The following is a 14282-nucleotide window of genomic DNA, read 5'->3' as shown; positions in this document are numbered from 1 at the left end:
TAACCAAAGTCACTCTGTTAACCAAAGTCACTCTGTTAACCAAAGTCGCTCTGTTAACCAAAGTCACTCTGTTAACCAAAGTCACTCTGTTAACCAAAGTCACTCTGTTAACCAAAGTCGCTCTGTTAACCAAAGTCACTCTGTTAACCAAAGTCACTCTGTTAACCAAAGTCGCTCTGTTAACCAAAGTCACTCTGTTAACCAAAGTCACTCTGTTAACCAAAGTCACTCTGTTAACCAAAGTCACTCTGTTAACCAAAGTCACTCTGTTAACCAAAGTCACTCTGTTAACCAAAGTCGCTCTGTTAACCAAAGTCGCTCTGTTAACCAAGTTCGCTCTGTAAACTACAGGTCGCTGTGTTAACCAAAGTCCCTCTGTTAACCAAAGTCGCTCTGTTAACCAAAGTCGCTCTGTTAACCAAAGTCGCTCTGTTAACCAAAGTCACTCTGTTAACCAAAGTCGCTCTGTTAACAAAAGTCGCTCTGTTAACCAAAGTCGCTCTGTTAACCAAAGTCACTCTGTTAACCAAAGTCGCTCTGTTAACCAAAGTCACTCTGTTAACCAAAGTCGCTCTGTTAACCAAAGTCGCTCTGTTAACCAAAGTCGCTCTGTTAACCAAGTTCGCTCTGTAAACTACAGGTCGCTGTGTTAACCAAAGTCACTCTGCTAACCAAAGTCGCTCTGTTAACCAAGTTCGCTCTGTAAACTAAAAGTCGCTGTGTTAACCAAAGTCACTCCGCTAACCAAAGTCACTCCGCTCACCAAGGTCACTCCGCTAACCAAGGTCACTCCGCGCGCACTCCAGGAGCCACGGGACCCCCAGGAGGCAGGCCACCGCCGCCACTCAGCTTCTCACCTGACCGCGCTGCTGCAGCGACGCGAGCTCCCGGAGGACTCTCTCGGCGTGCGAGCGACTCTCGGCCAGGTCGGGCAACTCGGCCAGCCGGTGCGTCAGCTCGCCCAGCGCCACTGCCACCTGCAAACCAGAGGTCACGGTCGCTCGGTCAAATGGAAAAATGGAAAAAAAGGGATGAATATTCTTAGGTCTTTTCGGTAAAGCCACGTAGGTAAAAAATTTTAATTAATAAAAGTAAAATAAAATAAAAATCACGACGTTTCGGAGGCAACACAAGCTTCCGTCTTCAGGTCTAACGCATAGGCTTTTGCGAACAATAGCCACAACATTTACAATCTGGCTTTCGCCTCATGAAGCTAGTTGTAATAATTATTGGCAAAACGTCGTCCTCAGATTGTAAATGTTATGGCTTTGCTCTCAAACACATAAGCGTGCTGTAGTAGTAACGAATTGGCACGTTTTATTAACGTGGCAAAGCTTACTTACTGTCAAATTACCCGCGGAGTTATTCAATTGGAAACATAGGAAGCAACAATTGCCCCCCCCCCCGCCCCCCCCCCAACTGCTGTCAAAGCTTGGCGGGAACCTCCTGAAAAGAAGGAACCGTGAGACTGAGCGAGCCTTTTCCTCAGTAAACGAGTTTACTAGTAAAAAAAAAAATCCCGAAATGTGTGGGCAGAGGAGCTCAAAGGAAGGCGGTGGATAGTCGCTGTGCCGGAGCATTGCGTGTGCCGCCAGGTGGTCAATCAGACTGGGGGGTAGAACGCTTCCCCTCCCTAACGTTTTTACGTGCGATTTCCTCCATCGTTGCACTACCAGCATCGAGGCGTGAGACTTAAGCAATTTGCTCCGATACGTCACGGAGCAATGCGACCTGCCGTGCTGGAGAAGACGGTCCGAGGAAACGGATATCACTGAACTACTTTTAACTCCCTCCAAATGACTTCTGCTCGTTTGCGAATGCGCGTTGATCATTAAGTTAGGTATTCCCTCGTTATTCGCAAACTTGGCTATCTGGAGATTTTGGCTTTCGGCAAATCGCATCTGGAAACTCTACACGACTGCTGCATCGAGAGAGGGAGAGAAAGTGATGACATAAAGTGATGAGAGATAAAGTGATGAGAGATAAAGTTATGAGATAAATATGAGAATAGGTTTTCCCCTTTTTTCTGGCAACAAAACAGGTGTTAAGATGTGAAAACACCAAACTGAAACCGTTTACAAGGAATCATGTCTGCATTAACCACAATACTTGTGGTCAGAATGCAAACAAAAAACATACTCTGATAGTGTATGCATTGTCTTTGAAACTGAATCCTGTGGTCTAACACCGTTTGAGACTAGGCTCAAAAGAAAGCTGTCTCTGGTGTGGACCAATCAGTTTCAAAGACAATGCAAATATTATCAGAGTGTGTTTTTTGTTTGCATTCTGACCACAAGTATCGTGGTCAATGCAGACATGATTCCTTGTTAAAGGTTTCAGTTTGGTGTTTTAACATCTTAACACCTGCTTTGTTGCCAGATTAAAGAGGAAAACCTATTCTCATTTTTGGTACTGACAAAGGAGATCCCATGATGTTATGAGATAAACTAATGTTACTTTAACATTTATTTTTACTTACTTTATGTTGATTATAACCAGTTTTAGTTTTCATTACGATGACGTCCATGTAATTAACATCGTATTTTTTACGTATTTACTTAAGGTAATTCATTCATTACAAAAATACATTTTCGCTGGCCAATATCTCCGGCACGCGCCCCCTTTGCGAGTAACGAGGGAACGCCGTCACGGACGCACCTCGGTGAACTCCTCCTGGAAGTGCCTGATGTCCAGGCACTGCTGCAGCTTCAGGTGATGCTTCTCCCAGAACTCATCGAAGGCGGCCTCCGTCTCGTACAGCTGGGTCAGCAGCCTGCGGGGGTACACAACAACGGCATCGGGGTTACCCGCGGAACGCCCGGGCTCATTCACGGGGTGGGGGTGTTTCGATTTAAAGCTTTCGTGACTGCAGGGATTCATCTTCTTGGTTCTTTCGGTAAAGTCACGTAGAAGGGAAGTAATAAAATAATACAAATAAAACATAATAAAATAATTCTCACGACGTTCTTTTGTCAAGGCGCTCTTCTTCCACCTCCAACCCAGCTTATATATACGCTCCAAGCTTGGCAGTGTTTCATCCTTCACCTGAAGGCGGCTGCTTGCGTTGTAGCCGAAACGTCGTGAGAATTATTTTATTATATTTTATTTTTATTATTTTATTACTTCTCTTCTACGTGACTTTACCGAAAGAACCAAGAAGAGGGGTGGGGGTGCCTCGGTGTTGTGATCTTTCCTCACAAGATACACCGCCCCTGCCCCCCCCTCCCCCCAGTTATTTACACAGAGACCCAACGTAGCCCTTTATCGTCACTTATATATTTGCTTGTCGAACAGCGGGCACAGCCGTGTCGACCGGACGCGCCCACGGGCGGGGAGGGGGCCGGCAACCTCTGCACGGTGGAGATGTTCTCCGCGCGCTCCGAGTCTGAGTCTCCGCTCGAGTCACTGTCGCTGCAGTCCTCGATCGAGGCCATGAGGCCGTTGCCCTCCTCCACAGCCATCTGCATCTCGTCCTGCGGCACGACGGTGGGGGCACGGGAGGAGAGCGGGGGGTGGAGGGTCACGGGGTCAATAACAGGGGTCACGAGACGGTGCCACGGTGGCGAGATGTATAGATTAGTATACAGTGAGGGAAAAAAATATTTGATCCCCTGCTGATTTTTATACGTTTGCCCACTGACAAAGAAATGATCAGTCTATAGTTTTAACGGTAGGTTTATTTGAACAGTGAGAGACAGAATATCAACAACAAAATCCAGAAAAACGCATGTCAAAAATGTTATAAATTGATTTGCATTTTAATGAGGGAAATAAGTATTTGACCCCCTCTCAATCAGAAATATCTCTGGCTCCCAGGTGTCTTTTATACAGGTAACGAGCTCAGATTAGGAGCACACTCTTAAAGGGAGTTCTCCTAATCTCAGCTTGTTACCTGTATGGGTATACAGGTAACGAGCTGAGATTAGGAGCACACTCTTAAAGGGAGTGCTCCTAATCTCAGCTTGTTACCTGTATGGGTATACAGGGCGGTTATGTGTACATGTCGTCTTGGCTATATGCTTAGCTGCTCCATGATCCTTGCCGTCTGTGAGTGTAAGGACTGGATGCCATGGTGAGGAGATGCTAACTACCTCGCTGGGTATGCAGGAGGTCGTGGATTCGATCCTGAACCTGACGCCTGCTGTATATTTGTAGTTTGCGTGTCTCTCTCTCTCTCTCTCTCCTCATGGTCACGTGGATGTATCTCTAGGTCCTCCGGTTGTTTTACCTTCCACATTTAGAATAAACGTGCGTGTAGGGTATTTGGCTGCAAGCCACTTAGTTCAGTTATCATCTGCTGCCAGGTCTCTTCTGATTTTTCTAGAGTTGAATAACCATCAGAGTATCGTGTTTTCCCCCTTTTTTCTGGCAACAAACCCTATTATTATATTTTGCTACTGGCAAAGGAAGTCTAATGACATCAGATTATCGTCAGCATTATCGCACGTTTCTTCCTTTGCAGTCGTTTTACGACCCCGCCGTGACGTTTTTCCTTTTTTTTGCACCTCAGATCTGTCCCTTGCAAAACAGGCGGCGTTTTAATGGGCTCCCGCACCTGCCTGTGAATATATTCACGTATGAAAGTATAAAATGCAAGTGTTGGACATGCCTGACTGCCAACGAGATGCGGAACGTCAACACCAGTCCAGAGTTTGCCTGCTTAAACAAATGCTACCTTTGCACTGATGGGCTGACACAATATATTTTTCGATTTAAAGCTTTCGTGACTGCAGGGATTCATCTTCTTGGTTCTTTCGGTAAAGTCACGTAGAAGGGAAGTAATAAAATAATAAAAATAAAACATAATAAAACCAGGTCTGTCGAGGCGACAGACCTGGTTTCACCTGAGGACGGCTGCTTGCGTTGTGGTCGAAACGTCGTGAGAATTATTTTATTATGTTTTATTTTTATTATTTTATTACTTCCCTTCTACGTGACTTTACCGAAAGAACCAAGAAGACAATATATTTTGTTATGATCAGGGGTACGCTCTTTCATGGGGAGAAATATGTCGTCGTGTTTATTCGTGCGGTTCTTTATGTGCAGATATCAAAAATGTCCGCGTGCTTTCGAACTTCTTTCGCACTGCACGCAGCCAACCCGTGCACGACCAATTTGGGTGCCAATTCATCTGAAAGGGCCGGTGAAATTTTCACCGGCTCCACCGCAGAGACAACGACAACAACGACGACGCGGCGCGAGGAACCTTGAGCTGGCAGCGTTTTCCGGCGTGGGCGCCCAGCAAGGCCCGAGTGCTCGGCACGTCCTGGGGCAACTCCATCTCGGCCAGGTCGGCGCCAAACGTTTGCAGCAGCTGAGCCGTGGCCTTCACCGTGAGAGCAAAGTCCTCGATCGCCTGAACATCACGGTAGTAGGGGGGCGTGGGGGGCACGCGGGGTGAGGACGCGGGGGGCTGGACTTGCACCGACGCTAGCAGACGGCTAAAAGAGAGAATCCGGCCAAGAGGGAAACTGCTGCCGATTTGAAATCGACACCAATTCCGGACCTTCATCCAGCAGTGGAAAACCAAAGGCTGCTGCTGATGATTATAATTGCCGACAACACCATGACACTTCCCCTGTTCTCCGGTTTATAAGATGCACTTTCGATTTAAAGCTTTCGTGACTGCAGGGATTCATCTTCTTGGTTCTTTCGGTAAAGTCTATTTAAGCTGGGATGGAGGGGAGAAGAGCGTCTATGCAAATTATTTTGTCAAGACGCTCTTCGCCCTCCATCCCAGCTAAAATAGTCGCTCCAAGCCTCGGGCGTGTCATTCAGACTCTGTATTCTCGACAGACCTGTTCTACACCTGAGGACGGCTGCTTGCGTTGTGGCCGAAACGTCGTCAGAATTATTTTATTATGTTTTATTTTTATTATTTTATTATTTCCATTCTACGTGACTTTACCGAAAGAACCAAGAAGAAAGATGCACTTTTTTCCCCTGTATCTATAAAGAAAAAAGTTGGGGGTGCGTAGAGAGACCGGGCCTGGTGCTCGCCACGCACCCCCTCGCGTGCCGTGCTGGCGGCCTTCGTAGGTGCTACTCGCTCACAGCACTTGCCCCAACAGTTCGTTAAGGCTATACAGGGGATCTTCATCATTGTCGTGGTGAGCGCTGCACTGCGCTACGAACCTGGCAAGTTTCGTGCTCACTCACACATGGCCAACATCGTTGACAAATTATCTGAACCGACCCCGAGCCACCCCTAGGTTGACTCAGTATTAAATAAGTACCTGGTGTGGTGTGTAAACATCAGCACTAGGGAGACAAAGATGACCGGGCGTGATTCTGGCCACCCACCCAACCCCGTCGTGTGCCGTCTCGGCCTTCGTAGGTGCTCGCTAACGGCACTTCCCCAGCAGTCTGTTAAGGCTACGCGGTGAATATTTGTCTCTGTGTGTGTGAGACCAGATATGTATCACTTTATAGACACCGGGCAGAAGTCTGCGGTGCGTTTTACTCTCCGGAGCATCTTATAAACCAAAAAAGAATCCAGAAAGAACGTTTCTCTATGTTAGGCCAGGGACCGGCAATCAAAATAACAAGACAGAGAAAAAAAATTTCGCATTCGGTAAAAACAACAACAATGCATTGTGGTCAATGCGAGAGATGGTGGCGCTCCTTAATAAAAAATATAACGTCACGAAGCAGCAGCGACGGGCTGCCGACCACCCCCCCCCCCCCCCCCCCCCCATGCGTTAGGCAATCGGTTGGGTGGCACTTTCCAATGGCTGGGTGAAAGAGTGCAGGTTTCTAAGTTCTTATGTGTATTTTTATATTTTTAATTGCGACTCAAAAAACTCCGCGAGAGTGAAAAATACCCGAGAACGCCGTTCCACAGGCTTAACGAGGGGGCTGGGAAAGGGTGGGGAGGCAGGGGGCGGTGGAAGGTGCTTCGAAAGTGTCACTTGTTATCATTATTATCTTTATTAGAGAGCGGGTGGGGAGGTGCTGAGCACGGGAGTTACCCATAACACAGTTTTTTTGGGGTTAGATCACGTAAATATATAAATGTGTCGTTAAACCCGCCACCACCATTTATATATTTACACGATCTAACCCAAGTAAAAACCTGTATTATGGATGACGTTGGTCGCGAAAGCCTACGACAACGTGTTCAACGGAGGGAGTTACCGTTCGCTGCTGAACCCAGCGCCTGTGAGAGTACTCGCGCGTGCCGCCCAGCTCCGCACTCAGCTCCTCGCTGTCGATGTAATCGCACAGATCTGACACCGAGTTGAGCATGATGAGCTGCGACGCGAAAAGAGCACACAAAAGCAGCGGAGTTAGTTGAAGACGAACCACACCCCCCCGCCCCCCCCTAACATCCCCCGTGCAGCCACTGCGGTCGAGGTATAATAATGCCAGTTCGAGGTCATCGGACGCAAATCTGTAACAAGGGTTGTGAAAGCCCCCACCGTGGGACGAGCGAGATTTGCAACTCCGCTGGGAGATGGCGAGCGGTGGAATGAACGGAAGGCGCAGAGCGGCATCGTGTGGGTTTGCGACGAGATGCGACTCGAATCTCATTCGCACCGTTTGCTCGCTCGGGAGATGTTTAACCCCTTTAAAAGTAGAAAAATGTTTTCGTTCCCGCGTTTCGCCGCCACCCAACAGGGTTGTAAATCTCTCGCCCCGCGGTGGAGGGAGGCTCTCGACTGAAACGGGGGAAAACTCCACATTTTGAAGGCCGTTGTCCCGATAGTTTTGCCCACATTTTGGAAGCGTCTCTCTGTCGTAGCCTCACCACTGAGTCTCCAGCCACGGACGCAGCCACTGAGGGAGGAGGGCGTGGGTGTCCCGGACACGGACAAAACACATATTCAGTTGCGGAAAATAGACTTCCCCAGTGTGTTTTGTCTTTCTGTCTCATGCGTGTGGATAAGGGGCACCCACAAAATGCTCAGACGCGGATGTCGTATATTCGTAGAGCGCCTTAACCTAAGACCCAAGGCGCTCTGTGTAGTTTAAAAGCGGGTGCAAGAATCGAGTGGCTTAGATGGCAAGGGGTGGCATGCGGGGAAGGAATGAGCGACCGTAACAGAGGGCGCCACGGGGGTCACGAAAAGGGCGACAGGGGAGGGAAGGGAAATAGTGGTAAAGAGATGGGCTCTGGGAGAGTCTATCGACAGTGTTGAGTCTATGGGCAGTGTTTAGTCTATGGGCAATGTTGAGTCTATGGGCAGTGTTGAGTCTATGGGCAGTGTTGAGTCTATGGGCAGTGTTGAGTCTATGGGCAGTGTTGAGTCTATGGGCAGTGTTGAGTCTATGGGCAATGTTGAGTCTATGGGCAGTGTTGAGTCTATGGGCAGTGTTGAGTCTATGGGCAGTGTTGAGTCTATCGACAGTTTTGAGTCTATGGGCAATGTTGAGTCTATCGGCAATGTTGAGTCTATGGGCAGTGTTGAGTCTATGGGCAGTGTTGAGTCTATGGGCAGTGTTGAGTCTATGGGCAGTGTTGAGTCTATGGGCAGTGTTGAGTCTATCGACAGTTTTGAGTCTATGGGCAATGTTGAGTCTATCGGCAATGTTGAGTCTATGGGCAGTGTTGAGTCTATGGGCAATGTTGAGTCTATCGGCAGTGTTGAGTCTATGGGCAGTGTTGAGTCTATCGGCAATGTTGAGTCTATGGTGCAGTGTTGAGTCTCTGGGCAGTGTTGAGTCTATGGGCAGTGTTGAGTCTATGGGCAGTGTTGAGTCTATGGGCAGTGTTGAGTCTATCGGCAATGTTGAGTCTATCGGCAATGTTGAGTCTATGGGCAGTGTTGAGTCTATGGGCAGTGTTGAGTCTATGGGCAGTGCTGCTTGAATGTACAGAGGAAGTTGATTCCAGTGGAGGGGTTGCAAGGAGAGAGAAAGATCGAACACGGGATTGGGCAGAGGGACGAGGAGGAACAGAGCGAGGATTTGGGAACGAAGAACATGGCGGGGGGGGGGGGGGGGGACATAAAAAGAGGTGAGAGAGGCGAGATGATGCATGGAAAGGCCATGGAGAGATGTACAGACGATGTGTCATGTCCATTATAGAGGTTTTATGGGTTAGATCGCGTAAATATAAAAAAATGTGTCATGAAACCTATCACCACCCCGACACGGCCAATAAGTAAGCTTTGCCACGTAAACAAAACATGCCAATTCGTTACTACTACAGCACGCTTATGTGTTTGAGAGCAAAGCCATAACATTTACAATCTGAGGACGACGTTTTGCCAATAATTATTACAACTAGCTTCATGAGGCGAAAGCCAGATTGTAAATGTTGTGGCTTTGCTCTCCAACACACCTGTGTTATGGAGAGTATTGCTCGCAAAAGCCTATGCGTTAGATGTGTAAGGTATTTGAAAATACAGAGGTGTAGTAAACGGGAAGCCAGTGAAGGTGCAGAGGCAAAGTGTGAGAATTAGAAAGATACACCCTCTTCATTTGAGATTAGAAAAACATTTATATGAGTCCGTGTTTTTCTCCATTCAACAATCGCTCCCTTATCTCGACCAACACCATCTTTGTCCCGGGAAAGGTGACGTAGAAACCGATCATGCTGATGGCAGAACTTTAATCCACAGCAGCAGCGGTGCATAGGAAGTCGGCTCAGTAGTCCGTATAGCCAGTAGCTCAGTAAATGTAGTATCGTTATCGTGCAGTTGAACGCCTCCTATCTGTGACGAAGTGGGGCTTCGAAAACTATTTTTATTTCACAAGATAAGGTCCGCTGAACTATAGAGCTCTTTTTCAGAAGCGGCCTGGTCACAAATGACAGCTATACTCGCTTCTGGCCAAAAATGATAGCTAAATTAACTGGCTTATGTTGTAAATGTATAGCAGTCAAATAATCTAAACGCACGTTGATTCTAAATGTGGAGGGAAAAACCGGAGCACCCGGAGAAAAATCCACGCGACCACGGGGAGAGAGACACACACTCCAAATATACAGCAGGTGTCAGGTTCGGGATCGAACCCACCACCTCCTCCACCAAGGCCATAGCCATGGAGTCAACATTGGGGGGGACCACATCTTCCAGGGTGTCTGGGGGTCCTCCCCCAGAAAAAAAAATCTAAATTTGAAAACTAATTTCCTGCCTAAATATTTAAAAATTCATTAACATAGGATGGACTTTTTATTTTTACAACAATGTCTAATAGTGTATTGTATTACATTGCTCTGTTTTTTTCTTTTTTACCTTTTCTTGTTTCATTGTATGTAATGGCAGAGATTAGGGATTAATCAAGTACAACCATAACCACAATCATATAAACAGAAATCTATTTTATAGCAATATATTGCGGGTGACATTTTGAGCATATTTGAATATTGTGGGGGGGGGGGGGATGTGCCCCTCCCCCAATAAATATTATAATTACGGTCTTGTCATACACACCAGGCGTGGTAGGGTGTTGAGGGGGAAATCCACTGATCCCGTTGGTAAAATCTCACAAACAACGACCGGAGTGCGTGCTCTCCTCAGGCACCCACACCATCAACTCTGAGCCTGTGGCCCCAATCTCAACAGCGTCTCTGTAGCCCCCTGCCTCCAGCCCACCACAAACAAAGACAAAGATCCCCCGTATAGCCTTCAGCAGACCGGTGGGGCGGGTGCCGCTAGCGAGCACCTACGAAGGCCGGCACGGCACACGAGGGGGTGGGTAACCAGCACCACGCCCCCGGGAGCCTTTGTCTCCCCAGTGGCGGATGGTTACGCACAGCACCGGGTACTCATTTCAGGCTGAGTCGACCTAGGGGAGCCCCGGGACCGGTCAAGATGATCGTTACTGGTGTGGGCCGTGAACCCATAGTGACGCCTAGTGGCTAGCAGCGGTAACTATCACACACTCTTGGCTTCTCCTTTGAATACCAACGTGTAGTAGAACGGCACTACACCGTGTTGGCTCGGTATGGGGGCTGTAGCAGAGGTCGCAAACGGGTTTTGATTCCTTACCCGTACCCGTACCCGGCCGCACCAGGTTCGCAAACGGGTACCCGTACCCGGCCGTACCCGTACCCTACCCTAGAGGTCGCAATCAGGTACCCGATACCTGTACCCTACCCGATACCCGGCTACCCGGCCGGGTACGGGTACCCGTTTGCGACCCTGGTGCGGCCGGGCATTTCCCAACGTCTTGTCTCTTCTCACAATTCAAGTTCCTAGAATCAACCCACCCGCGCCTGCAACATGGCTTCCTCGCCGCTGTAGGTGGGTGTCACGGAAGTCGTGACATATTCATAAAAGTAAAATAAAAATAAAATTAAAATCACGACGTTTTGGAGGCAACACAAGCTTCCGTCTTCAGGTGGAACCGTCACAGCACGCTTGCTGTAATCAAGTAAATGAGAGATTCCAAGGGATACTACCCCGTATTTATACTGGTTGAGGGGAGGGGATGGGCCAGGAACGGCCCACTTTTTATTATTATGGTAAGGTGCGGCTTGAGACTACGGCTAGTCTACATAACAAAGGACTGAGCCTTTATTATGGTAAGGTGCGGCTTGACACTACGGCTAGTCTACATAACAAATGACTGAGCCTTTATTATGGCAAGGTGCGGCTTGAGACTACGGCTAGTCTACATAACAAATGACTGAGCCTTTATTATGGCAAGGTGCGGCTTGAGACTACGACTAGTCTACATAACAAAGGACTGAGCCTTTATTATGGTAAGGTGCGGCTTGACACTACGGCTAGTCTACATAACAAAGGACTGAGCCTTTATTATGGTAAGTCGTGACACTCTGCGTGAACCCAACAGGACACGTGACCAGATAAAGGGGGGCAGGGGCCCCAGGGGGGTCACGTGGTTGGGGGCTCAGGCCTTCCAGAAGGATCGGGAAGGGGGGCGTGGCCTGGGCGGAGCCGGCCACGCCGGGGTGGTTGTAAGCGAGGTGTGGACGCAGAGCTCGGCTGTTCTTCTGGGTCAACTCTGGGATGAAGCCACCATCTAGGATTCTCGGTCTCCGGTCCAGTAATGTAGCAGTATCCCCCGTGTGTTAGCTAAGTTCGCAACGGTGGTTACCACCACCATATGTCGTTATCCTGTGAATGTTAAGGGTTACCCGTTGTGTTTAGCTAAGAAATAGTGTTGCCTCCAGAGTTCCAGTGTGCGCCTGAATTTAACCGAAGACACAACCAATGCCCATGTTCGACCTTCGCCTAGATCGCGAGATTCAAATTAAATTAGAATGCCCCGGATTTCTTGTACGTGCACGCAAATCACGCTAAACGGGAGCGACTGGTCCACCGACTGATTGAATGACTTGGAGAGTTACCGACCGATTGAAGTTAGTGGTTAACTGACTGAGTGATTGAGTAAGCAACTGATTGCAAATGAGTCCATCCTGGTCTCTTTAGTTCTCAACTGGTTAAATAAGCTAAACTTTAACTTGGATGGAAAAAAAAACGATTGACCGATTTAGTGAGGGGCTAATTGCTGTGACTGCTTAGCCAACTGAATGAAAGTGAGACATTGGTTGAAGTGAGTGGTTAACTGACCGAATGACTGAGTGAGTGGCTGATTAAATGCACCATTTAACTGAGCGATTGACTGATGGTATTTATGTTGAACTTCTTTCGCACCGTACGTAGCCAACCGTGCCAATCGGAGGTGCAGGGGAAGGACAACAAATAAAACACAAAAAGTAATTATAAAGAAGTGAATTATTCAATGTAGATGATTTAAAAGTGCATAGCTACAGTCACTTCATATTATCGGAAGGAAGAGTGTTCCAGACGGCCGCAGAAGCACCTCTGAAAGCACGAGATGCGGTGGCCGTCTTTGTTGGATGGCTAGCCAAAAGCCGCGGATTAACCGAGTTAAATGTGTTCCCCACACTCGAGATTTGAAGCTTTCGTGACTGCAAGGATTCATATTCTTAGGTTTTTTCGGTAAAGTCACCTGAAGACGGAAGCTTGTGTTGCCTCCGAAACGTCGTGATTTTTATTTTATTTTTATTTTACTTTTATTAATACATTTGTTTTTACCTACGTCACTTTACCGAAAAAACCTAAGAATATTCCCCACACTCATTAACCCCGCCCCTCTGCTCTTCGCACCTGATTGGCTCACAAGTGACGACATCACATTTACCCCACTCCATTTAAGACCGAAACAGGAGGATTTACCCGCAACTCTGGCTGTCGCCTGATGATGCTGGTTGTAATTACCAGCGAAACGTCAAGGTACTTGAATTGCAAATGCTGCGGATTTACTCTCCAACACACCGCTGTGCTGTACTAGTAGATAATTGGCACGTTCTGTTTACGTGACAAACCTTACTAATTGGCTGTGTCGGGTGGTGGTGGGTTTAACAACACATTTATATTCACGAAATCTAATCCCCCCCAAAAAAACCCACTATCGTGAGTTCAATGAGCAAGGCACTCAACTGGAAACACTTACCGGTACCTTCATTTTAAAGTCATCACGACTCAGCCGCACACCCAGCTCCGAGATCTGCCTCTGGAGGAACGCAGCTGGCCTCAGCACCAGCACGAGGCGCAGATCGGCGGGGAAGAATGTCTGTTGGAGTAGCAGCAACATCCACAACAGCAGTAGCATCAGCATCAGTAGCATGGCCATCAGCAACACCATGATCATCATCATGGACATCACCATCAGCAGCAGCATCATCATCATGGACATTATCAGCAACAGCAGCACCACCATCAGCATCAGTAGCATCACCATCAGTAGCAGAATCATCATGATGGACATTATCAGCAGCAGCACCATCAGCATCAGTAGCATCACCATCATCATCATCATGGACATTATCAGCAGCAGCATCAAGGACATCACCATCAGCAGTAGCATCATCATCATGAGCATTATCAGCAACAGCAGCACCACCATCAGCATCAGTAGCATCACCATCAGTAGCAGCATCATCATCATTGACATTATCAGCAGCAGCACCATCAGCATCAGTAGCATCACCATCGGTAGCAGCACCATCAGCACCAAGGACAGCATCAGCAGCAGCAGCAGCAACGGGAGCAGCAGCAGCAGCATCATCATCAATCTTTATTTTACGTGCCAATATCGCTCTCAATAAAGTCGGCATCAGTGCACATTACAACGGAACGGGAACGGTACAGGGGCACAGAGCGACAAGGGGTTGTAGTGGAGACAGTTCGCAAGATAATACTTCGGATGATTTTTGACAGTAACGAAAGCAACGATGTTGTTTAGTCTTATATGGTGGTGTCGTTCAAGCAAATGAACGAGTGTTTACATGGTGGGAGGAAACCGGAGGACCCGGAGAAAACACACGCGCGTGCGAAGGGGCA

General features: G+C 48.0%; 1 protein-coding gene across 8 annotated transcripts in view; it reads right to left on the bottom strand.

Annotated features, from left to right (window-relative positions):
- Positions 1–14282, bottom strand: part of LOC133357615 (guanine nucleotide exchange factor DBS-like) — a 198514-nt gene that overhangs the window by 126747 nt on the left and 57485 nt on the right. For all 8 annotated transcript variants that reach the window (XM_061575651.1, XM_061575648.1, XM_061575649.1 and 5 more), the window contains 6 exons: positions 13393–13512; positions 7138–7254; positions 5207–5356; positions 3349–3473; positions 2659–2773; positions 858–977 (listed from right to left, as the gene is read on the bottom strand). In XM_061575651.1, the coding sequence (XP_061431635.1) occupies positions 858–977; positions 2659–2773; positions 3349–3473; positions 5207–5356; positions 7138–7254; positions 13393–13512 (747 nt within the window). The remainder of the gene's footprint in view (positions 1–857; positions 978–2658; positions 2774–3348; positions 3474–5206; positions 5357–7137; positions 7255–13392; positions 13513–14282) is intronic.

This window comes from Lethenteron reissneri, chromosome 58 (assembly GCF_015708825.2).
Source record: "Lethenteron reissneri isolate LAM-NWPU_2019-01 chromosome 58, ASM1570882v1, whole genome shotgun sequence".
NCBI classification, from domain to species: Eukaryota; Metazoa; Chordata; class Hyperoartia; order Petromyzontiformes; family Petromyzontidae; genus Lethenteron; species Lethenteron reissneri.
The sequence above is the reverse complement of the archived record's forward strand: the minus strand, read 5'-3'. Positions and strand labels throughout refer to the sequence as shown.